The sequence below is a fragment of the Oryza brachyantha genome, chromosome 9, assembly GCF_000231095.2.
Source record: "Oryza brachyantha chromosome 9, ObraRS2, whole genome shotgun sequence".
NCBI lineage: Eukaryota > Viridiplantae > Streptophyta > Magnoliopsida > Poales > Poaceae > Oryza > Oryza brachyantha.
Window position 1 is genome coordinate 12,884,009 of NC_023171.2, and position 25,072 is coordinate 12,909,080.

Consider the following 25,072-nt stretch of genomic DNA (forward strand, 5'->3'; position numbering starts at 1 on the left):
GAGACGGAGGTAAAACACGGTTCTAACTTTTGTTGTTACAAATTATCAGGAGTGGAAGATCGATCGAAAAGAGCATTTAGAACAAAACTGAATCAAAGGAAGTTGTCATCAAGACCTAGCCTGAAGAACCCGTTTGATTTTTAATTATTACTACCTCATTTTATTAAAAAAATATATAATTATTAATTATTTTTTATGATTTAATTTAATCAATATATGAACTTTAAGTATGATTTATAATTTTATATATTTAGATAAATATTTTAAATAAGACGAACGACTATGTAAAAATCAATGACATCAATAAAAAACAGAGAAAATAATAAACAACACATAAAATCAACTCTAACAACTTACGCCCTAAAATCAATTTTAAATTGTAAAGCAAAACAGTGTATGGTATCTTTGGCTATATGATTATGCCTTGTTTTGCCGACCTGAGCAACTCTGTCTGAACCGGAGACGTGGCTGCGGAGGCACGCAACGCAGAGGAGAAAGCAAAAGCCCTTCACGTGCCTGGTCGGTGCCGGCATTGGCTGCGACTGCGACTGCCCCAACTTTGACACATTTTTCTCTCCTTTCCCCTGCTGTGCGTGGTGCAGTACTGCAGTACGGTTTGCTCGCCTTTTTCTCCTCCCTCCTCGTGCCAAATCTAGGGCTTCTTCGTTTCACGAAATTTTTTTTAAAAAATTTTTAATTTTTTCGATTTTTTATAAAAATTCTTTGAAATGAAGAGACTCTTAGTTGGGGGAGAACCAGACGCTGAAGCCAAGTGAACCAAGAGCGAATGAGCTGCTTGTTTTTGGTCAGATCATTTCTTGGCATGTGTAAGTATGCTTTTTTTAACTGTCAAACGATAGTAAAAAAAGTATTATCTTGCCTTTGTAGCCTTGTTATCAGCTCTACATTAATTAATTTTGTTGTTTATACTGGGTTTTAAAAAGTTCAAACAATCAAAATCAACGCAGCACGAAAGCCAACGGAACGAATGAGTGATGGCGCAGCCAGCGACCGGCTGTACCCGCGGTACGCGATTCCGTCCGGCGTGAGACTATTACGTTAGGTTTGGCAATAAAGCACGTACCCAAAGCCTGAGACGTGTGCATCCATCAGGTTAGGCTGCCACGTCTTTTCCCTTTTTTTCTTTATGTTCCTGAAGAAAACAGAGAAGACATACAAAGCATTGGGATGTTTATGTAAAAATCCTCTAAAATCCACGTGTTTAAATTGGCTACGACTGGTTCTGATTCATCATTTTGTTTATGCTTGGAATTTAGGCTACGCTTTTGTATAATCAAGATACTTACGTTATAGAGCAAAGATAATAATTTATTGACCTAATCAACTTCCAAAATAAAAATTTAAAATTTAAATTTTCTCAAATGCTTATAAGATGAAGGTAAACATGGCTCCATTAGAACATCTGCAAAAGGAGAAAAATTTTAAAATATTTTCGTATGACTCCATTATAGAATGTAAGAGATTTGGAAATGAATCCGAATGACCACTTTTCTTTACTTTCTTAAAGCGTCGGATTTCTAAATTCTCGTAAGGCTCCCTGGGAATTTTCTCTACAGTCTGTTGAGGATGGATGGAGTATAAAATTTCTCAATTTCGAACAATAACGTACATTTTGCTGCTTTCTAACTATTAATTTCATTATGTATACCAATCGGGACCGCCCACCAATCTGTACGTACGGCCAGGATCGCTGCAACAACGCTGGTCGCTTCAAAAGAAGGTAATTCGGTATTCCCACGGAAAAGAAATGAAAAGAAATTCCGCCTATTTAACCATGGCAACGGAGGAGGGAGAAGCCAAGGTAGGAGAGAGAAGAACACCACCACCACCACCACGAGGCGGAGGTGGACGGTGGGGAGAAGACGCGCGAGGCGAAATCGGGGAAGATCTCTCGTGCTGGGGAGAGAAATGGCCCATTCTGATGATCGCCGGTAATTCCACCACCGTCATCCGCCTCCTGGTGAGGTTTCCCGTCGGAAATCGATGCAATTGCAGGTTTGCGGATAGCACGGCGGCACGAATTTCGCCCCTCGCCCCGGCCGATCGGTGCTCTGTGTGTCCGGTTCTCGTGATTTGATGATGGCCATTCGGTTCTGGATTTACTGTACTGCGGCTTTTGTTTTTTTGCGCCCCGTGTTCCGTGGATTTTGGTTTGAGTGGATGGGTTGGGGGATCTTGGTGGAGGTGTAGATGTGGTTCTGTTCCCTCGCGTGGGCGCTGATCATCGGTGCGGCGATCGCTCTCGGATTGCGGTTGATTTCTCGATTTGGGGATAGATAATATTGAACTGGTGTACATTTCATTGGTCCTGTAGGAGTTCTTCTTCAAGAGTTTGGGATAACTTTATGCTTAATGAGTTGTTGTCTACATTTATCAGTCTTCATTGTGCCCCATCTCAATGTTGATGTGCAATGGATGTGTTTGTTTTTTGCTGCATTGCATCATATTAGCGTAGTGATAGTCTGTTGATCTCCGATAGTTGATAGCCAATGCTGTCGTGTTCAATGTGCTAAAGAAATTGTGGTGAAGATTATTTAGCAGCAGTGTTGGTAACATCTTCGGATTTTTGTGTGCAGGAGCGCGATCTGATCTATTGGAATGGTTCACCCCAGGTTTCTTGTTGCTTGTTCAGGCTCCAAACTGTGCTTCATCTCCAACTGTTGCAGTAACTATTGGAATATGATTGGTGGTGGGATGATGAAATTCTTGGTGTTGATGGGGTTTGATTCAGAAACCTCATTGTAGTTTTAGCCTTCTTGTGCCAGCGTAGTTTAGCCGATTGTTACTGGAACAATTGATAGAGACTTTGTTGCTGAAAGTAAGAGGCTGAAGTGGATCATGGCAAAATCTGAGTAAGAACGAAGTGCAGATAATAAGAAAATCGTTTTCTCCTTTTGCTGAAGTGACTCTACCGAGATGGGTTTGCCTCAGGTTCCTTCAATCAAGGAGGAAGTGCCTCCTACAATAAGTGCATCTCTTATCGTCCGTCCTCGTTTTGCAGATAATGGCATATGTCCTTTGGGTAAGCTTCCTGCAGAAAGCTCAAGTAATAGGGCATCTCCATGCTCATCCATTGGTGATTTCAGGAGAAATGACGTATTAGATTCTTTGAGTGGATTTGATGGCCATTTTAGAGCCAGCCATGCTGCTTATGGGCCTACAGGCTTCCAAGGACTAAAACCTGATACTGGTGATGCAAGTTCAAGATCATGCACTAAATTGGGGTCAAATGTTCAGGTTCCTGCAATGAGAATCGTTGGCTTTGAATCAGGTTTTGCTAGTTCAACTGGAGGTCCTGATAAGATGGCAGATGACAATATGGATTCACCTTTAATCATGGATAATTGCCACTCATTGATTGAACAGCATAGGTCTCAGGCAAGGAAAAGGGTGTTGTCACCTTTGAACAATGCGCTCCCTGGACATTTCCATGGTGATGCCCTGCATATTGGTTCTGATGGTGCCAAAATTCAGCATTCTGATTGCCCCAAGAGACTTTATCCTTATGGCTTTCAAGATTGTAAAAAAGCAAACACTGCAATTCTCGATTCTTTCAAGGCACCTAGATGGCCTGTTATGAGAAACTCCAACTGGAGTACAGAGCTGGTTGTCGATAAATTTAGTGGTAGTACGCTCACTGATGGTCCTTTGCTTGAGAGCAGTGAGTCATTATACTGTTCAGATCACCTGGAAGCTGAAAGCGTTATGAGTATTGAAAATACTGCTATTTCACTTGCAAAATTAGTACATCCTCCTCTGCTTAATCTATCTCCTCTTGGCCCCAAATGGATGCACGCAACAAAGCCTGAAGCAGCTCATGGAGATTTAATGGGAGAAATTGAAACGAAAGGGTGTGAAGAGTATTCAGAACGTCATGCTAGGTTAAGGATAAGAGAAGCATTAGAAAAAACTAATATCTTACATGATGACTTTAACGTGAAGATTCCTAAGAAGATTTTATGTAACAAATTACAAAACTGGGGCCCAGATTCTGCCCCTGTATCCCCACGCGTTGGATGTATTCGGAGTATTGGTCTCCTTCCTGTCCGAAGGTCGTTGATTGGTTCTTTTGAGGAATCTCTTTTATCTGGTCGTTATTCCTGTGGAAAAGACAATCAGGTACATAGTGTTTATACACTCATATTTTAGTTTTTAGTACTGTACCATAAGTTGATATTTACTCTGTATTCACCTGAACTGCAGAATATTGATGGTTTCCTTGCTGTCTTGAATGTGACTGGTGGTAAATTCTCTCCCCCAACTCAGAAGCTTCCATTTGCAGCAGCCAGCATTGACGAGGACAGCTCCTTACTGTACTATTCATCAATCGATCTTGCGGGGAGGTTGTCGGTGAGCAGCAGCAAAAGCCCAAAGCTCAAAAGGAGCCTGAGTAATCATGATTCAAGATCAGTTAAAAGTCGGTTACGCATCCCAGTTAAAGGGCGTGTACAGCTGGTACCAGATACTTGACTTTGTGATCTGCATTAGTTTTGCTGTATGTTTTGCTGGATTGTTCTTGGTAAATTGATGTGATATTCAGTACACATGCATGTGGGCGACATGCATATGCATGTAGCCATCGTGCACCAAGCCTAGCTATTTATCATGCGGAGACTTGCTTTCTTACCATTGTGGGGACTGGGGAAGGCAAAATTTTAATGATAGTCTTACCAATCTGCATGATTTGCCTCATTTTGTGCCCTCCTGTCACGGGTAGCTTTATTTGGACTTGATTGCCTATCCTGAAATAGTTCTTGCATTGGTTAGTCTTTGAAAAGATCTGTTGAATTGTCATATGCTTTTTTATGTCTATTTCACCAGAAGAATAACTCCTGGCTTTGACAGGTTGTCAGTAACCCAGAGAAGACACCACTACACACCTTCTTCTGCAACTATGATTTGACTGACATGCCTGCTGGAACCAAGGTATGAGAAATTGAGACTTAGTCTGTATAAGACAATTTTTTTTTTGCCTCATAGGCTTATACTGGAGATAAGTGTAAATGTTTCCTCATTCATGGCTCATGTTTTTGTTGATTAAGACAAGAGTATTTGTAATTGTTTCTTAGCTGATATTTATGGACAATGCTGCTCACCATCTAGCTCATGCTGGGCACACTGATGTGATTTACACCATTCATGATTCATGAACCTTTTGTTTTCTTTGCAAAGGTCTGACCATTTCATGTCAATAGTCGTATCTGGAGGTGATACTTTGATAATAGAAGAGGGAAGATATATGTTATCTAAATTCAACTGTTGTTGCTTTGTTTTAGTTCATGCTGAAGGAATTCTCTTTTAAGCATTTAATTTAGTGCCCCTGTTTGTAGTCAACCCACTGGGTAGTGTGATTTTCCTAGAAGCATGAGTTCACAATTAAGTCTGTCTGGTTTTCAAAATTCAGAGGAACTTTAGTGTTTTTAAGCAGTTGCAGCAAATAAAACGGATAACAGGCAGTAGAACATAATGGTTTCTTGAACCCTGCTTGGAATAGTACTGTTAAACTGTGCAGGAAGAGAATAATCTCATCATGCATGAAAGTTACCTTTTAAAAGTAATACCGGATCCACTGAGTGTTGTCTGTTTATAAGAAAGAGACATCAGATGTCTACGCCTATGGTTCACAATTTCTAGTTTTATTTCTTTATTTTTTTCCCTGAGGTCATCTTATTCTGTTATTGTAAAATGGGACAGACTTTCGTGCGGCAAAAGGTCACTCTGTTCTCTGTTTCTCCCTCTAATCAAATGAAAGAAGGAAGCAAGGCCAGTGAACTAAAGGTCGAGTCAGTCAAATATGGAAGTGAACTTAGAGAATGCGGCACTCTATTTTCTGAATGTAATGTAGCCAATACCTGTGATAGCTAAACCCAAATTATAGAGGCCATAATTGCTCACAAATTGTTGACTATGCAGGCTGTGGACCGGGTCAGAACTGCAACTTGACTGATGATTCCGAAAAGGGCCACCGTGAGAACCTGACATGCTGCTCTATGGAGTGTGATATTAGAGAATCAAATGAGTTTAGTTCTCTGGAAAGTTCGGAAAATGGCATTAGTACCAACATTTGCTGCTGTCAATCAGACACATTTCCCTTGGGTGAGAAGAAATATTGCTGTAGATCATCCAAGATCAATGACACGGCTGGAGGAGCTCTTCGTTATGCTTTGCACCTACGATTTCTGAGCCCATTTGCCAAGAAATCATCAAGATCTATGCAGCGTTGCAAATCTGATGTATCATCAGAACCATACAGCAACAACACAGGGCCTGAGGAACATAGACGATTCTATCTCTACAATGACATTAGAGTTGTCTTTCCTCAAAGACACTCAGATGCTGATGAAGGCGAGGTATGTAGCAGATGTGATACCTGTATGGCAACCTTGTTCTTGTTTCTTTATAAATCAGTAATTCTGTTTCTTTATAAATCAGAGATTACATAGATTTATAAAGTAATTCTGAGCAAAAGCGTAGATTGCATGTTGTTTCAGTAATCATGACCAATAACATAGATTGCATGTAGGTTTCTGTATTTCACATATACCTATGCTGTTTGTCATGTAAGCTTTTGTATACTTTGTATCTCAGAATTGTTCTCTCTCTTAATACAATGGTGTGCAGAAAAAAGGACCCTCTGGACTTTTTAGAGGAGAGTTGCTTTGTATATTTATCTTTCCTTGATTCTGTTGTTCTAATGGACATTTTGTTTTCTTGCAGCTCCGGGTTGAGCACGACTTCCCTGCTGATCCCAAGTACTTCAACATAAGCAACTGATATTTGCCTGCAGCCCCGCACACTTCACATGGAACCTGTACATATTATACCCTCACTAACTTGTTCATCAGTCCCTTGTGTTTATAACCATTTACCCATGTGTACAGGACTAATCTTTCAATGAAATACCTTATTTCATTCAATTTTTTCCGCATCTCTCCTAACGATGTTTTTGCCATATAACTTGGTGATGTTGTCATCTCTGTGATGAGTGTATAATTTTTTTTCCCAGCAAATTACCATTCCAACTCCCAAATGCATTGCTAAATTTCAGCAAATCTATGGTCACAAAACGGGAAAAAAAAAGATTGTGGTACTCCAGCATACAAGGTTTAGGTGCTTCAGCTACTGTACTGATTCTCGCATTTTGACAGTACTAAACTGAATTTTATTGACCTCTATGGTCTGAATATTGCCGTCAAATTGACAAACCGAATTGTTGAGAACAAACAGATACCTATGTGAAACAAAAATGCATGGAACAATATAAACAATTGATTCAAATCTACTCCTATCTAATTCTGCAAGAGAACATATCAGTTTTCAGGGTTCAAATGTGGGAACTTCTGCATCAACACCGTGAACCATCTGATAGAGAAGCCTGGGCACTATACTCCTGTAAGGGTCTTTCTCTCTTTTGTCCTGTAGATACTTCATGCAGCTCTCTACTTCAGACTTAACATTCAGATATAGTTGTTGGGCGTTCTCTTTGTCTCTTAGTTCCTTCTCTCTCCCTATGGAAACGAGAAAAAAAAGTAGGTCTCAGAAACACATCTGCACCAGTGTCGTTATTCTGATTTATCTTCAGATTGCCAAAAAAGAATAAATATGTTTAGAAGTTTTGTCTTGAGACATTGAGACACTGCCATAAGTATATTAATAAAAGATAATTGTGTAGTTCTTCACAGATATACCTCTTGTTTCAATAGGCTTCCCAAAGATGAAGTAAAACCTCCCTGGTATCTTTGGGGCAACCACAACTGGATGGATTGCTTGATCTTTTAACTCTCCGGTTGAATTGGTCCTATGAAACCAAGAGGTAAATTGAGATCAGAGCATTCTTTTACAAATAATTTTGGAGACATCATAAAACTCCCACTAAAATTAAATCCAAACTCTTTTTGACTTTTGTGTCTGGGTGGCCGTATGGGCACATACCTTAGCTTCACACCATCTCCATTTAGCATATTGTCAAGGATGTCATAGAATGGAATCTTCATAAGATCATCATAGTCTAACAACATCTGGGGTAGTACATCTATCATTAGCCAGGTGAATAACCAGAAATCAGTGCAAAAGGTATTAACTACCATCTAAACACCGATGAACTAAATTCCTGTGCAATGGAAAATTTCCTGCCAAATCTTATCAATCCTAGTGATTTTCTTAACAGTTAAAATATATATCTGATAGTGTAAAGTATACTTGTTTTTATTATATCAAACAAGTAGACAGAAAAGAAGTTTAGTGCTCACTAATAATTTAAGTAGTAGGAGTACTAACTAATATTAATGCACTCACATCACATATATCATCCTCTCCAACTACTCCAAATGGTATTATTGTTGCTCCAAACCTTGATGCCATCCTCACAAATTCAGACTGCTCCGGCCAAAACAACTTATATTCCTCTCCCTGAAAAGCAACCAGAGCTCAAGTCAGTACATGCTCTACCAGGTTGATTTCATTATTCCAGTCTCTTATCTGCCAAATTGTTGCTACCTTTCTATGAAGCGCTTCTCGTGCGCCTCCCGGGTACAGCAATACGAAGTTCTCCTCTGCAAGAAGCTTGTAAAAATTGGCTGCGGTGACGGGCACAGCGCCCATGATCCGATGCATGTCGTAGTAGGATGGATCCGGCATCATGTTCTCCTTGTTCTTGTCAAACATGAAGGGATGAGCCAAGCCTCTGATATGGATTCCAGTGCTGCTCAGCACTCCAGTCACCAGAGGTCCAAGCTCAAACCCCATCAGCATGTGGTACCCAACAAGCACAGCAGGACCCTGCTTGGGTAGGCCTGACAAACCCCTCACTATCTTTCCATCAGGCAGTGTTGATAGCATCACTGGGTTTGCTATATACTGCAACATCCTGAAAGTTTCAGAAATTCAGTACCAGAAGTTTAGACTCATGTGACAACTTGTTGGTTACTCCAACAGTAGGAAATTGGCTCCTTGTAAAGGTGAATTGCATGGACCCTGAATTCATTAAGCTTCAAGTTGTTAGAGCAATGGTACCTGATGTGATCAGTAGCCTTCTGAAACTCATCAGGGGTCAGTGGCAGATAGTCCGAAACAAAGTCGGTCTGCAAGGAGCGGCGATAGTACCCAGCTCCCTTGATGGCTGTTGCCAGATCGAATTCAGCTTCCTGTCCAATATTGTCAAGAGGTAAAGTAGACTTAACATGGCCATAGTCCCATACATAGCCCTTAGGAATGTAAAGATGAAATTGTGATCTGAGTAATTTAGACCATGAAATGTGTTCAAAGTGCAGGACAAGAAAAACACACTTTCTCTCATTCTCTGCCTTGGACCTGTGAGATCTTCACATGATTACATTTTCTAGGACTCCTTGATGATACACTAGAAGAGAAACATGAGTTCCCATACCAGCAATATTTTGTGACCGTTGTCTTTGAAATTACGGATCCTACATTTCTCCAAAGTGTCACGCAGCCTTTCAGCTTCTTCTCGGCTTGGCAGCAGTTCATCATTCCAACTGGAAAACAAAAAAGAAACAAAATCTTCACATCCAGTCCGAAGGACCACAAGTTTCAATATCTATACACTCGAGTATCATATAGTCCATGGAAAGACGGGATCAGGAGCAGTGTGCATAGCGCTAATTGCAGTGACATGATATTATCAGGTGAAGGAGATAAGCTCTGAAATGTTGTTGGTACAGCTCCTCTTTTTTTTTTTTTACGTGATTGTTTTCTTATCTGGGCCACCCTGCACTGAGGTTTGACCAGCTCCTCTTATCTACATTTGCAGATAATTATTCCAGACCTAGCAAGCACCAACGTCTGCGCTTTTACTGCATGCAAACGGGAATTGGCGAATGATGACGCTGTTCTCAGCATTTTCAACTTCCAAACAATAGATTCCTTTGGGAAAACATCAGGCAAAGACTGCAAAAACACAAGGACATGCAAATTAATATTGAGATTCAAAGAATTTTTTGGAGAATTAACATTATTTTAATGAAAAATCGCAAAATTAAAGGACATCTATGAAAAATTATAAATTTAGGGTCCTGTTGAATTGCTATAGTTCAATAGGACTCCTATCGAACGGCCAGCAATCGACTGGGTAGGAGATTGGACTAGATCGCCAGCGTTGCAGTTTGATAGGCCCGGCTGGCTTAGCAGTCGAACAGTTGGTGGGCCCTGTTGAACTCCCTCCGTTCGATAGGCCCCAATCGAACGTCCACCGTCCGATAGATCCCTAAATTTGCGATTTTTCCCGGATGACCTCCATTTTTGTGATTTTTTATTAAAATAATATTAATTCTAAAAAAAATTAAGATTCAGATATTATGAAACTGACCAAAGAAATTGAAGATAATGGTTTATTGCCTCGAGTCTCACCGTAAGAGAAGGCAGTAGACTAGTGGTTATCTCTGATAATGCTTGGCCAGCTTCTTGAAAGGAAAAACCACGCCCAACAATAGTCGATGGCATCTTCATAAAGTTGCCTGAACACAATGAACTGCGATGAGTACTGCTCCCTGTCATTCTTGATAATTCTTATCGTTTTGAACAATGACATGATCTTCTAAATCTATTTTGATCATAATTTTCTATTAATGTATATACGATAAATAAATATATATTTATTTTTATTAAAGTACACTGTATAACTCATTTATGCATGTTGTCATAGTAATTTTAAACTATAAATTTTAAAAGTTATTAATAGTCAAAGTTTTAAAGTTTGATTACACTTTTTTCATCATGACAATAATTATGGAATTGTAGGGAGTAACTCCGTTTTTAAATATATGATATTGTTGAGTTTTGGACATGGTATTTGACCATTAATCCTACTTTAGAAAACCACTAAGAGTACTATGTAAGTACCATTTATTTTTTGCGACACGTTGTATTATTAAAGTTATTTTAAGTATGACTTGTATTTTTACATATTTGTACTAAACTTTTGAATAAAATGAATTGTCAAACATCATATCCAAAAGTTTACAACGTCATATGTAAAAATGAGGGTAGTAGATAATAACTACTTTTATGTCAAATGAGTTTACTTGTTAATTCTATAAAGGTTCAAAGTGAAGAAAAGTGAGCTAAACATGAAATGTTATTTCTTCACCAGCTGAGTAAAATCAAATAATCTATCCATCGTCATAAATATCCCCATAGATAAGTGAATCAAACCTGTCAGGAAATTCAGCATCTGCGGTGTGGTTAAATGGAATGGTTCAGGGACCAAATCCAAGAAGGCTGAGAGAGACTGCAGCTGGGACTTCTGGAAAGATGTTCCTGAACGAAACCATACAGAAGATGAATTAGTAAACATTTGTTCACTGAAAAAAAAGAGAGAGAGCAAGACAGAAGAAAACTTTGGCTAATGGCAGCAAGACCTGGGTTGACTAGGATCAATACCAAATCGATATCTGGATTTCGCGCTGCCACAGCAAGAGCAATGCATGCTCCAACAGATTCTCCAACAAGATAGACTGGTTTCTCTCTTGCTCTCTGGCCCTCTGATTTCACTGCCCTCTCCACATACTCAACCAGTCCTGGTTCATCAGTACAGTTTCAGAGTTTTTACAAGTTAGGCCCAAATTATAATGAACTGAAAAATTTTGCTTCTGACACATCATATTCTTACAGGGAATTACTGTAAGTTCAAGATTGTTAAGATTACTACCTAAATTACAACCAAATGAACATTTTCCTCCATTCTTGAATTACCAGTAAGAACATTAGGAAGGCATGAACATGAACACAACACTGCTTCGTTCTGAAAAGTACATTTAAATAAAATGTACCTTCAAAGGACGTACGATCTTCAACAGGTATATGTAAGCACCACATATCGAACATCCTACAAAACAGAATTAAGTATCAGTTTTGAAGCCCCGAATTAAGTATTAGTCGGACTGAATATAAAATAGCCATACATTATGCATAAAATTGCCCTTACTTTGCTAATCTCTCATGGTGCCGGATCAGTCCTAAACCAACTCCATCAATTCCTGCAAGACCAACGACTAAGACCAATTACTCATTTTCATTCTTGCTCTTCTCTCAAGTGGCTGAAACCTAAAGTTTTTAAAACTACGACTATATGTCCTGACAATTCAGCTCATGATACAAAAGTTTGGAACTTTGCATGACAACAGCCAAATCTCTAAACCAGTGACGATCCTAAGCCTGAATCCAGGCTTTGCATGCATGTCAACAGCAAGCCTCTGATTATCGGTCCATATCCATCTAATCCAGCCACCTCCAATGACCATCGACCACCACTGTTATTTTCGGTTTATTGGAGGGAGGCATTTCCTCGTTTAGCGTGAGCATATTTTCGAAATTATTGAATGCAGTGGAAATTTTCTATATAGAATTTTCTCTTAAAAATAAATAAATTAAAGTTTTCAAGTTTATAATAGCTAATACTTAAGTAATCATGTGTTCATTTCCCATGCTAATAGTGATCCAGTACAAGTACTGTAGTGGCTTGTCAAAACTTAGAAAACTTATTTTCTTGTTTATGGTTTCAGCTGTATAGATCTTCAAGCGACCGATTAGAAATTTGTGTTTGTTTATGGTTCAGCTTGTCAAATTTGTGTATGGTTTCAGCTGTATAGGTCAGGTGAGTCAGCAAATCGCCAACGTGCTGTCTAAAATAGTGGTGACGCACTGTTCTTGATGAACTTAACTAATGTCAATTTGCCAAGGTGGTTGGTGCCGGTTTCAGGCCTACTCTACATTCTACAACACTTTAGTACAAAGCTAGTCATGGTTAATGGTGCCAAAAATCAAACCATAAAAGGTACTGTTTAATAAACCCACTTGGCACTGTTCAATATCATGATTTGTCAGAGTTTCCCACAAACAATATTCAAACACAAGTTTTCTTTCTTTTATAGACACAACACAGAAAAAGAGAGAACATGCAGACAGCTCTCATTTGGACCAAGGACATCACAATATTTTTTTTAAAAAAAGATTTTTTTCCCCTTTTTTTGACGTAATTTTCTCTCTTTTTTTTTTGAGAGAGGGACGCTCATACCGGGCAAGTAGAGCATCGTGGGAGCGCCGGGCAGGCGCCGTCCATCGTCGCCGCCGCACTCCAGCGGCGAGAACCACCTCGCCGGCCCGCCGTCCGGCCGCCGCACCATCTCCCGCGCCGCCTCCACGTACTCCCTCACCCCTCTCCTCGCCGCCACGGGGGTCCCGCCACGCGACGACGACGCCGGCGTCCACGCCGCTCCGCCTCCCCTGCTGCTGCTGCCGGACCTGGACGCGGACGCGCCCCACCGCGGCAGGCCGGGCGGGATGGGCCGCGGCGCTGCCGCCACCGTCGCCGGCATGGGTGGCGCTGGCCCGGTGGACACGCAGCTGCTGGCTCGAGGTGACGCCGCCGCGACGGCGCTCTGGTCTTAATGACACCGCGCGCGTGCACGTTCGTATGTGTCGCGCCGTGTGGGTGGAGAAAAGATTAGAGAAGAGCAAAACGGCTTAGTGCACTGACAGCACACTAATAATTTTAGTATCAGTATTATCGTCGTCGGTAGAAAAATTCGAGCATTCATTTAGAATATACTATTAATAAATAAATATTCTTACCAGTACTTGGTGCAGTAGAATAAGTAGATCTGATTTATTGGATTAGAAAAAAAACATAGTATTTGAGTATATATACGGTAATGAGCATACACCAGTGATAGAGTCATATAACGATAAATTAATCGATGCATAAGAAAGTAAGTATATGGAAAGACCGACTTAGAACATTTGAATAGTCCGTGTTAGGAGAGAACTGTCTGCATGTATTGAAATCGTATCAAACATAGTGTTTGCTCTCCACAAAAGTGAGTGGTATGTGATCTGATTTTCTATCTAATTTATTTGTCGTAAATACAAATTTATAATCTTTCTCGGAGACGCCGGAGATGCAAATCACTGTTTGCAGGGTGGACGCAATCGCAACCTCATATAAATGGAATTTTATTTTGGACGTAGGCGGCAGGGTCAACATAAGAGAGATGTTCTACTAAGGTAATTAAGCAGTTGCCGATTGTGTGAAGTAATGAAGCTTTTGTTAATTCTTGGTATGGCACGTGGACTGACCTGACTGATGAATTGGCGCCTTCTGCTCCCAACTTGTTTTGTGCAGATATGCTCACCGTATAAAAAAAAGAATCAATTTCTAAAGACGTATACCAGCATCGTTTTTTCGTTCTTCTTATTCTTATAAGTTAGAATTTAAATTTTTAACTTTAATTTTAGTATTAATTTTAGAATTTTTTTATCATAGTTTATTTTTTAAATTTACTTTTAGATACTAAGAACATGTATAAAATTTTTCAGAACTTATTTCCCATATACAAATAGACCGTAAACCGTATTCATATTTTTTTAGAAAAAATAATTGTAACTAAGTGAGTATACTTCAGGTTTGCTAGGACACAAAGATAGGGACGTCAGAAACAACTTGTGACTGCGATAGGTAGTCTGATGTCTGAACTAACTTCGCAATCGCCATGGACACTTGGACAGTCAAAAGGCTCCGCCAGAAAATTCACGTGAAGAGACCGACAGGTGGGCCCTACTATCTGCTCGCGCTATTTCCAGCCGTCCGATTGAGTTGACCGAGCGACCAGGCTGGAGATCTAGTTGGGCCGAAGCGGGATTGCTACGTACATGAGGCCCGTTCTGGTTGGTTGGGCCGGAACAGCACCCCACGTTCTGGGTGGGCCGGAACTGCATGTATTGCCTTTCTACGTGAGGCCCGTTATGATTGACCCGGAAGGAATGGATTGCCACGGCCGAGGTGCGGCCCGTTCTAAATGGTCCAAGGAAAGAGAAGCGGTCCGAGGAAGGGCTAGTAGCTTGAGTTTAAAGCCTCATTTCTACGTATTTAATTAAGATATTAGCTACTTCTCTAGTATTCGAGTTTTGAGGAAGAGACAGTAGAAGAGACGACTCACTCACAAGGTGAGCAAGGATCAAGGCCGCCAGTTGTAATCACCTATATTGGGAAGGGGAAAGTACTTTGGACCCTTGTATTTTCTTTCGTTGAGGTGCTAGCGCAGAGTTTTGGATAAAAGTGTAAAAATAATTAACTTAAGATCTGAACTATATATAGATAAGCGAGAGCAGGGGCTGAAATAGAAAAGTCTCATGGGTATGTCCGGGCTATAGCCACTGAAACTCTGTTCTAAAATATAAATATTTTTAAATTGTTTAGCAATGATTGAGAAGAAGAAAAACACACCTTACTGAACAGGGTGAGAGAGAGTATGTAAGGATAAAATAGAAAAAGTTTAAATGAGAAGTGATTAATGAAATAAATAATAATATAAATATTGCTAAAAAATACTTATATTATGCCAGAGGATTACAATTCCGAAAATGATTGCATTTCGAGACAGAGGGAGTACATAGGCTTCAGTTTCAGCTATTCACAATCACAAGTGATCCAAGCCCTGACTGCAGCCTGAGACGCTGCATCTCCCAGCCATCACCTCGCCGCCACTGAAGCTGAGCTGTGTATTGCACGCAGTTGCTGCACGGACATTCAGGCAATTCAACCGCCGTCGCCGCCACCGTCGCCGACGAGGATGTCGGTGGACTTGACGAAGCGCCCCTTCACCCGCGCCCTCGTGTCGGCCCTCATCTTCCTCGACTCGTACCGGATGTGCTTCTCGTACCTGCATCATCATCACGATGTCATGGAGAGACAGCGAGAAAGGGAGACGACCTTTCATCGAAACCATGCATATGTTCAGTCAAGAGTCTGAAGAAAAAAAAAATCAAATCATGCCTGCGAGACTTCTTCTTCTCCCTGTACCGTTGCATCGCGTTGTCCCTGTTCATGGCGATCGTCTGGCTGTCCGTCGTCTTCAGTGAAGGCCTCTCAGCGCCAGCTGCAGCTTGATCGCTGGAAGGGTTTTCCCTGGCAAGAGCTGCAGCAGCTTCAGGAGAAGAGCTCAGAGGTCCATCAGTTGCCACGGCGTGTGCGTCGTTCTTCTGTCGCTTGTTGCTGGAGGTGTCAGTGCTCAGCTGAAATTGGAAGGCGTGTACAAGAACAACGACTTGAGTTAATCAAAACACATCGCCAGTGTCTGCTTACTGCTACAGCAGCAGCATCAATCAATGGGTTTCTCCACAGTGTTAACTTTTCATGATTAAGTTGGCTGTCAGTGTCTCATTCAAGAACTTGAGGCGAACCAAGAGCAAAGGATAGGATGCGTCTGTGCATGGTGGCCCATAATGGTAACAGAATCCAGCTAATATCTTAAGTCAGATCAGTGCACATGGTCTACTCTGTCAATATCAATTCTTTAGAAGATAAGGTTGATTGACAAAAAAGCCTGAACAATCATGGACTCTGCATCAACATCAGTGAACGCACCTATATATAATCAGACAGAGAAAGGTACATATATAAATCTAAGATCAAGATCACTGTACATGAATGGGATATTGATACATCCCTGAACATACAGTGCTTCGCTCATAGTTCAGTATGATTTTGGAGTTCATCAATATTACAAAATAACATAAGCCTAAGAATATACAGATATTTCATATATGTGAATAGCAGAAAGAGGGAAACATAGATTACCTGTTTGGGAGTCAGCTGGTAGATATTGGCCGACACAACATCTTCAGCAGCATAAGAGTATGTCGAGTCATAAATATATTCAAGAGCTTTTCTTGAGCTCGAGGAAACTTCCTCAATCATGTCATTATAACTTTTGATCGTAAAGCCTCCGTCTTTCGAGCCAAATTGAATTTCAAGTGCAGAATGCTCATCATGGTCCCTTGATTTTCCCAGATTAAAATCCCATATCTGTCATACCAATAAAAAACTCCGGTCTCAAAAAATTGAGTAACTATTCTTTTTCCCATGAAAATAAGAGCATAGCGATTAACACAACAAGATGCAGCTTTCTCGTAACTGTAATTTATGCATTCAATTAATATAGTCAACTAGCCTAAAAAAATATCCCACATAGAAAATGCAAATTCAGTATTTTGCTGCCATATCAAGATACAGTTCATCCTCCGATGCTAGGAACGATAATTTTTATTTTGGCTACAAGATGTGGAAATTCACTACCAACAAATACTAGCTTACTTCCTTTCAAAAAAAAAATTTCCTTTCAAAAAAACAAATACTAGCTTAGTGCATACAAAACACAGCTTTTTGGCCTAAACAACGAGAGCATGAGACCAAACGATCATTTGTCATAATGGAAGCAAAATGTTTCATGAAGCAGAGGTACCTGACAGGGCGGATCGGAGGGCGCGGTGCGCTGCCAGACGAGTTCGTTGTCGTCGGTGAAGTGTTCGCCGTTGCCGAGATCGGCGCAGGCCGCCGGATTCATCACCGGCATGGACATGTATGGCAATGTGGCCCTTTGCGGCGGCGCCGCCACCGCGGCGTTCTGTGGTAAGTGGCTGCTTGGAACGGCAGAGCTCCGGCGAGCGGGTGGAGAGGTCGACCTCGAGTGCGCCTGCGCCGGCCGCGGTGGCGCGGACTCTACCTCGCGCCGTGCCATCTCCGAGAGCTGGTGGCAGAGCGAGTCCCCTTTGAGCGGCCGTCCGCCGGCAGCGACCTCCGGTGGGTCGCAGGGCACGTATAGGTCCCGCAGCACGTGGTCCGCCGCCAGCGTTGTGTAGTCGGCCTCAGAGAAGAAGGGATCCTCGACGTCGTAGTCCGTCTCGGCCCTCCCGCCGCGGCCGCCACCGCCGGGGAGGTCGAGCCCCCACGACGCGGCGAGCTCGGCGGCCGCCGGGCACCCGGAGAACCCCTCCACGGGCACCCCTGTTTCCGCACCGGACGCGCAGCCGTCGCCGCCGTCGACGCACCCTGCGCAGAGGAACCTTGCCTCCCCGCCGCCGCCGCCTCCTCCTCCTCCAGCGCCGGCATGGACACGCACCGCCGCGGGGCGCGCGTCGCACCCGGCGCAGAGCGCCGCCCGCACGTGCCGCCGCGAGAGCGCGTTGGCCCCGTGCACGTGGCGGTCGCAGGCGACGCACAGCCTCGCGTCGTCCGCCTTGCAGTGCAGCGCCGCCGCCGCCTCCCCGCAGTAGTCGCACCGCCACGTCATGCCCGCCCCCCCCCCCCCCCCCTTCCCCCACCCACTCCGGCCGGCGAGCAAGGCGCACGCGCCACGTCCACTCCAAACAAACTCGCGCCGGCAGTGCAGCAGGCGGAGCACGATCTGGTGATGGCGATGGCCGCCGCCGCACCGAATGGAGGCGAGGCGAGCGCCGGCGCGGTAGGTGGTGCCGGTGCCGGTGGCGGCTTTCGGTTTTTGTTTAAGCGAGCGCGTGGAGCACGCGGGCGGCGTGGCGCGCTCCGGCTGGTGCCACGCGCCCACGCCGCCCCGGCCGTGGCGCAAAATATCTCGCGCTTTTCGACTGGCTCTGTCTGTGGGCCCCACGAATCAATTGGGCCGGATATATGGAGGCCCATATTAGTTTTGGGCTTCCCAGACAGAGCCCAGCTGAGAGGGCCGGACTCGTGGGCTCCACGATTACTTCCAGCCCAACACAGACAAGCCAATGAAGACTGAAGAGCCTTCTTTCAAAAAAAAAAAAAGAAAGAAAGAAAGAAAGAAGGAAAGAAAAAATGGCCATGTATAGTATATATTTCCATTTATGCGAACCACATAACAGCACAGACATTTATATGTCCTGCCCATTTTAGATTATAAGACTTTTTAAATTTTTGAAAAAAAATAAACCTTGTTAGTTTAACCAAATTTATATAATGTTCCATTTATATTAAATATTATAGAAGTAAATTCAGTCAAACTTAAATAAAATCATGTAATATAAAATGGAGGAATACATGTGTGCATGTGTACCCGGCATCATAATAACACATAAACGCCAGAAACCTTACAACGTGAGCAACTCTGAGAAATTTTAATTTTCTTCCTTCTTTCTTTTCAAAACGGAGAGAATAAGAAAGTGCGCCAGAAATGCTTTGGAAAAAGGGAAAAAAAGATTCCAATGATTGAACAGCAGATCTAGCCGTGTCAACGACGGGCCAACGGCAATCAATTATGGATTTATGGGCTTGACTTAAGGCACGAGAAATTGAGGTCATTGCTGACATCCACACTTCAGCTGATGAAATATTTTTTTAAGAAAAACTTATGTAAAAATATAAAAAATATAGGCAAATCTTATTTATGGATTTTTGTTCTTGTTTTCGCAGAGAACAAAATTTCATTCTGGCAATAATTTGCAGTGTTTTCTCTAAGTTGATCTTTTATTTTTTTAAAAGTCACCAAGTAGTGTTTTTCTTTTTTTAAAAAATGACAGGAATCACTTCATAATCATGCAAATTCAACCTATGGAAATTCAAAAGGAAACGAAGAAAGACGTTCTTAAAAAAACGAAGATGCATCCAGCGACGGGTAGAATCAACGGGTGGGGGTGATGACACAGAGTTGGAGGTAGCTTAGCACGTTCATTATCACTAACTTAGATGGTTTTATATGTCATAATCATAAGTGTCAATATAATTAAATTGACAAAAAAATAATATCAAATCATCCAGTTTTACTGTTTCATCGGTATTTTTTTATTTGGCTTCGCTGCTATATATATATATATATATATATATATATATATATATATATTTATTTATTTATATGTGTTTAATCGTTTGTCTTATTTAATTTTTTTGTACAATATTATAATTTATTCCTAATGTTTCTTTAATAATAAATTAACCATAATAAAATAATTAATAACTATATAATTTTTTAATAAGACAATGATCAAATATATACCCAAAATAATGACATCGAATAAAAAAGGGACAAGTAGCATGTGACGAGCCACACGAAATGGCGGCAAAGATAGCGAAGAACATATCCTGCGCACTTTCCGATAATGGAAAGAAAGAGACCGCATGGGCTCAAATGCTCGATTCATTGGCTGGCAGAATGGCATATCGATCGGTGGTCACTTCATTTCTGCATCAGTCACTTTCAGTTATCAACTTTTGCAGCGTATAAATGGGACGCCGGAAGAGGTGGATACCAGCAGCCAGCCAGCCAGCCCAAATTAGGAAAACAGCTGAGGCAGTAGGGGAAGAAGAAGAAGAGAGGCCTCGCATGGCGATGAGAGGTCGCATCTGGTAGCCAAGGATGACTTGCCTGTGGCCTCCTGCAGGAGGAGGCTTCAGAGAGAGATGCATTTTCTGCTTCTTCTGAATGTGATCTCACAGGCAGTCTCCTTGGCTAACCTGGGCGGCTCTTGTCCTTCATGCCAGGCTCATCTCTTCTTAATCTTGATCAGACATATATCCTAGTTTCATAGAGCTTTCATCAGTCCAGTCTGACAGAGAATGCACAGAACTAATTAGTGAAACTGTGAAAGGAAGATCAACGATCGCTTGCGACATGCTTTACAATCTAGTGTTTGATTCAGATACAATACACACACACGCTCTGCTGCATTTGCTTGGTTTCTTTACTACCCTGTGCTTCACTCTTCACTTGGTGTGTGCAGGGAGGCTGTTCAGGAAGACATGTCGTTTCTGTAGCTAAGAGGATCAGTTTCTGCTCGGCGAACCAAGCAAGGCAAGATCAAGCTGATTCAAGACAGTGGCACTGTGGCAGTGCAAGGTGCCTGTGAACTTGCCAGGGTGTATTTTATGAACAAAGATGAACTGAACATATATACCAACCAAGCTAGATATGCATTCTTGCATGCCATGCAGCTCTGCACTACTGATGCAAGTACAAAGCTGATCGACCATCTGGTAGATGGAGACTGCTAGCCTGTGGGTTGTGGCTAGGAGGGTGCACGAGAGATAGACTGAGAATGTGAATGTGTATTTTATCTAAAAAAAGACTGAGAATGTGTGTTGCTCTCTCTGCTTTGTCAGTTGTCACACTGTTAATCCCTATGTTCATCAAGGGGCAATTTAAGTGTATCAAATTTTGAAAATTTGTAGTCCTTTGTCTCTCGTCTGATGGAACTGCAATTACTGTCATGTGAAGCCACCGAAAGAGATCAGAGATGTCTCGCTCATCCTGAGATTATCTTCTCTGAATATAGATACCGATTTGCTGCAGTTTCAGTCTCTCCCTTTGTCCATATTATGTGATTTTTTTTTCTATTTTTCATAAGTTAAACTTCTTTGAGTTCAGCCGGAGTCGTAGAAAAATATAGCAACATTTTCAACACAAAAGAAATATACTATAAAAACATTCAATTATAGATTTAGTGAATTATGTTCCTATGTTTTTTTCACAAAATCGGACAAAGTTGAAGAAGCTTGAATTAGGACAAACCTAAAACACAACTATAAGTTGTTATAGAAGTTTTTAACACTATATACTACCTTGGTCAACAAGATATAAAGGATTTTTCCTATACACACGTACTTATCTATGTGTACCGTTGGTTTATAATTTGAAAATGTCTAAAGCTGTTGAACCTCATCAAATTTTCGGCAGGCCTGGAATTGTAATTTTAACGGCACCTTTCAAATATCATGAATCAAAATGGACAACAGTACAGACCAAATATTCAGCAGTGGAACACATGAGCAGCTGAGTTGGAAACACAAACACTGACCTCACAATCAGCGATTCACTGAAACGAATTAACCGGTTCAGTAGTTTTCTTTCCCTGAACGAAGTTGATAGATGTAACAGTGACTAAACATCTACTGCAACACAATAAATAGCTCGTTAACACAACTCACAGCTCAGCATTCACAACCACACTGCATGTAAACGTATTGTTTGTATATTTCTCATGGAAATAGCGATCATAATTTGCATCTGTGAAAAAAAAGGGCATAATTTACACGTACCATTCAACACTGTATGAGCTGGTCAGCTAGCATATGTGCAACAGAATCAAACTATATATGAGAGATCTCACAATACCTTTACTCTGCATTACAGCAGAAATCACCGCAGTATTTTGTGTCTGAACTCTGAAGCAGCAATTTACTGCAAGACGCAGCAGCTAAACTACTGTACCTTCAGACTTCAGTGTTTTCTGCAAATTTCTACTACTGTTTCAATTTCTGCATCACTTGAACACAGCCATTAGATCTCAATCGAATGCACATAATTATTCATCCTCTGCATGCATGTTTAGGCCACCAGTTTAGAGAATCTGTCAAAGAACAAACATAACCACTCCTTTTTACGAATATGTCAGCCTGATCTTCTTCAGATCTTGAAAAGGCCTTTTCAGTGTCAATCTATCTTGAACATTCATCGCGAAAAAAAAATGCAAACTTCCTGTTCTTTTCTTGCAATGTCAACGGGTGATCCTTGCCAGGATAAGCACTGAACATGCATATATTCCCGATTTCCAATACAGGCAAGAATGATAAGGCAAGGCAGGCGCCTTTGGGGCTTGAACCGAATCCAATCCTGCTGAGAGCAGGTACAACAGTAGACTATAAGCTAGCTATAAATATATTTTAAAGAGATAAGAGAGAAGATAGTGAGCTACTAATTTGTAGCTAGCTACAGCACGGGCTCTAAGACACCACGTGTATATGACATGTGAGACCATGTATTAATGTTTTGTAGGTAACTATTATATGAATTGACTATTAGATTAACTATAGATAAATTAGAGTTAATAGTTGGCTATACTATTGAACTTGAAGAGCGGATCGAAATATTCGATGCTGCTTGTGTCCCTTCTCCGTCGAGATAGCTCCTGTGGCTTCTGTCTCTATAAATTGACCTTGAACTTGGAGTGTTTTGCATACAAAAACCAAGCTCAAAATAAGAGATCTAGAGAGAGAGATGGAATCATGGTGTGATGAGAGTCTGTCGAGATAGCCAAGGATGACTTGCCTGTGGCCTCTTAGAGAGAGGTGTAGAGCTTAGCATAAACTGCTCTAATGACTGAGCCACTAATGCTTGGTCGCCTTGCTCTGCAGGAGATCTTACAGGCAGTCTCCTTGGCTAGTCTTGGCGGCTCTTATCCTTTCTACTACAAGTATAGGCATTGCATAATTGCATTGCAGCCTAGCAGCAGCAGCCATATGCATGATTCATCTTTCATCTTTGTATGATTGAAGCAATGGCACGCATAAGTATAGAAATTATCTCATAGTTTACATGGATACAGCCCTTGAATTATTCAGGGGCGAAGTGTCGCATATCAGTATCACAGCTAACATCATGGGATTATGTTTATGATTACTAGTGATTTTATGGTTCGGGGGTACCTTTTTTTGGGTAAGCTTACTAAATTTTTCGTGTCTGTATATTTACACTTCAATACATAAATATGCATCAAAAGGAAGTCCACTCATTATTGTAGAGAAACTAATCCCCCCCCCTCCCCCAAACCCCTCTTTTTTATTTTTTAAACTTTTTTAATAAATAATTTTATTACTAAACCTTAAAGAAATTTTTTTATCATATAAATATTTTGGCCATGTTAATATTGGTGATGTGAAAAGACACCGCTGTCACACAAGTTGGTTAGCACGACAGACCTACCATGCTACCGACATTGGCATGACAATGTTGTCTTGTTATGCTTGTGTTACTGACGTAGCAAGCCTGTTTGTCTTGCCATACCAGTATGGGTGGCGTGACCAAAAGGTTTCTAAGGTAAAAATATTTTTCTTGAAGGTCTAGAAATAAATTTATTTATCAAAAAGTTTTTTTTTTAAATTCCACCGCCCCACCATCGCTAAAAAACACACATAAAAATATGCTGACAAGAAATATTTGAATTAAATTTCAAGCAACATAATGTAGATAAAAAAGCTTTGAATTAAAATTCAAGCGCTACAGATAAAAGGTGTTGAATTCAAAAAAAGATCTTCAACCATCGTGACACATTGGAGAGAAATATTTGAATTTAAACTAAAAAATGGAACACAGATAAAATACTGCTGATAAAAATACAAGCACTGCAGACAAGAAGTGTCGAATTGAGACTTCAAGCATCACAATTCATTTAAAGTTTCTTGCGATACAGATAACAACAGATTTGAATTTAAACTCCAGAATGAACGCAAACAAAAAAAAATATCATTCAATAGGAACTTCAAGAGCATCACGATGCAGATAAAAAACGAATTTGAATTTAAATACAATCTATCAGTTTAAATTACAGAATGAAGGAATAAACGTAACGAAACAATGGAACTTCAAGGGCACCACGTTTGAATTTAAACTACAATCTATCAATTTAAATTCCAGAACGAATGAATGATCGAAACAAAAAAAATGCATTTGAATTTAAACTACAATCTATCTTATCAATTTAAATTCAGAATGAAGGAAACAAAATAATTAAAAATTAAATTCAGAAGAATGAAGTAATGAAACGAGAAAAAATATAAAAATCAAAATCAAAATTAAGGAAGGAAACAAAAAATAAATAAAAGTTCAAATTCAGAAGAATGAAGTAATGAATGGAACTTCAAGGGCACCACGTTTGAATTTAAACTACAATCTATCAATTTAAATTTCAGAATGAATGAATGATCGAAACAAAAAATGTATTTGAATTTAAACTACAATCTATCTTATCAATTTTAATTCAGAATGAAGGAAACAAAATAATTAAAAATTAAATTCAGAAGAATGAAGTAATGAAACGAGGAAAAAAAATATAAAAATCAAAATCAAAATTAAGGAAGGAAACAAAAAATAAATAAAAGTTCAAATTCAGAATGAAGAAATGAAACAAAAATAGAAAAAATTAGACCGCTAGAAGGAGTAATGAAACAAGGAAAAAAAATATAAAAATCAAAATCAAAATTAACGAAGGAAACAAAAAAATAAATAAATAAAAGTTCAAATTCAGAATGAAGAAATGAAACAAAAATATAAAAAATTAGACCGCTAGAAGGAGGGCTTGAACCTCCGACCTTGTGGTTAACAGCCACACGCTCTAACCAACTGAGCTATTCCAGCTTTTGATTTTAGTAAGCCAGATACATTTTTTATCCTGGATATAAACCCTTATTTTTGGGCCGTTACGTGAGCCTTCTCTACTATTCCGGCCCAACCCACTATCCAATACTCGTTGACATCGCGTCGTCGTCGTCGTA

The 25,072-nt window shown here is 40.6% G+C and overlaps 3 protein-coding genes and 1 non-coding gene across 7 annotated transcripts; 1 reads left to right on the forward strand and 3 right to left on the reverse strand.

Moving 5' to 3' along the window:
- Window positions 1-1,785: 1,785 nt before the first annotated feature.
- On the forward strand, window positions 1,786-6,938 carry LOC102703243. 3 transcript variants are annotated; one of them, XM_040527392.1, is made up of 7 exons: window positions 1,786-2,016; window positions 2,598-4,140; window positions 4,225-4,476; window positions 4,867-4,947; window positions 5,716-5,857; window positions 5,935-6,371; window positions 6,739-6,938. In XM_040527392.1, the coding sequence occupies exons 2-7, from the start codon at window positions 2,938-2,940 to the stop codon at window positions 6,793-6,795; spliced, it is 2,172 nt and encodes a 723-aa protein (XP_040383326.1). In that variant the 5' UTR covers window positions 1,786-2,016; window positions 2,598-2,937; the 3' UTR covers window positions 6,796-6,938. The 3 variants fall into 3 exon arrangements, with proteins under 3 accessions (XP_040383326.1, XP_040383327.1, XP_040383325.1); XM_040527393.1 differs by having other exon boundaries at window positions 1,786-1,981; XM_040527391.1 differs by having other exon boundaries at window positions 1,786-1,952.
- A 234-nt stretch (window positions 6,939-7,172) lies between these two features.
- Window positions 7,173-13,160, reverse strand: LOC102703517 (acyltransferase-like protein At1g54570, chloroplastic). Of its 2 annotated transcripts, XM_006660761.2 has the most exons (14): window positions 13,052-13,160; window positions 11,963-12,014; window positions 11,808-11,863; window positions 11,397-11,555; window positions 11,191-11,295; window positions 10,387-10,493; window positions 9,806-9,927; window positions 9,407-9,515; window positions 9,034-9,164; window positions 8,518-8,887; window positions 8,317-8,430; window positions 7,954-8,039; window positions 7,710-7,819; window positions 7,173-7,529 (listed from the first exon to the last, which is right to left on the reverse strand). In XM_006660761.2, exons 1-14 carry the CDS (start codon window positions 13,158-13,160, stop codon window positions 7,339-7,341), a joined length of 1,821 nt encoding a protein of 606 aa, XP_006660824.2. In that variant the 3' UTR covers window positions 7,173-7,338. The 2 variants fall into 2 exon arrangements, with proteins under 2 accessions (XP_006660824.2, XP_040383328.1); XM_040527394.1 differs by lacking the exons at window positions 7,173-7,529; window positions 7,710-7,819 and having other exon boundaries at window positions 7,966-8,053.
- A 2,128-nt stretch (window positions 13,161-15,288) lies between these two features.
- LOC102719327 (zinc finger protein CONSTANS-LIKE 14-like) lies at window positions 15,289-18,109 on the reverse strand. The gene is made up of 4 exons (XM_040527367.1): window positions 17,277-18,109; window positions 16,613-16,840; window positions 15,809-16,047; window positions 15,289-15,695 (listed from the first exon to the last, which is right to left on the reverse strand). The coding sequence occupies exons 1-4, from the start codon at window positions 18,102-18,104 to the stop codon at window positions 15,572-15,574; spliced, it is 1,419 nt and encodes a 472-aa protein (XP_040383301.1). The 5' UTR covers window positions 18,105-18,109; the 3' UTR covers window positions 15,289-15,571.
- A 6,752-nt stretch (window positions 18,110-24,861) lies between these two features.
- On the reverse strand, window positions 24,862-24,935 carry TRNAN-GUU. Its single transcript has one exon. It is a non-coding gene; the product is annotated as a tRNA-Asn (tRNA).
- Between the last annotated feature and the right edge of the window lie 137 nt (window positions 24,936-25,072).

Coding starts and splice junctions, on each gene's coding strand:
- LOC102703243 (XM_040527392.1), top strand. CDS start 2,938: ATGGGTTTGCCTCAGGTTCCTTCAATCAAGGAGGAAGTGCCTCCTACA. Junction 4,948..5,715: donor ACATGCCTGCTGGAACCAAG/GTATGAGAAATT, acceptor AAAATGGGACAG/ACTTTCGTGCGGCAAAAGGT. Junction 6,372..6,738: donor CAGATGCTGATGAAGGCGAG/GTATGTAGCAGA, acceptor GTTTTCTTGCAG/CTCCGGGTTGAGCACGACTT.
- LOC102703517 (XM_006660761.2), bottom strand. CDS start 13,160: ATGGTGCGGCGGCCGGACGGCGGGCCGGCGAGGTGGTTCTCGCCGCTG. Junction 11,296..11,396: donor ATTGATCCTAGTCAACCCAG/GTCTTGCTGCCA, acceptor GGTTTCGTTCAG/GAACATCTTTCCAGAAGTCC. Junction 8,040..8,316: donor GAGAGGATGATATATGTGAT/GTGAGTGCATTA, acceptor GTACTACCCCAG/ATGTTGTTAGACTATGATGA.
- LOC102719327 (XM_040527367.1), bottom strand. CDS start 18,104: ATGACGTGGCGGTGCGACTACTGCGGGGAGGCGGCGGCGGCGCTGCAC. Junction 16,841..17,276: donor CCTCCGATCCGCCCTGTCAG/GTACCTCTGCTT, acceptor TTGGTATGACAG/ATATGGGATTTTAATCTGGG. Junction 15,696..15,808: donor GAGAAGAAGAAGTCTCGCAG/GCATGATTTGAT, acceptor ATGATGATGCAG/GTACGAGAAGCACATCCGGT.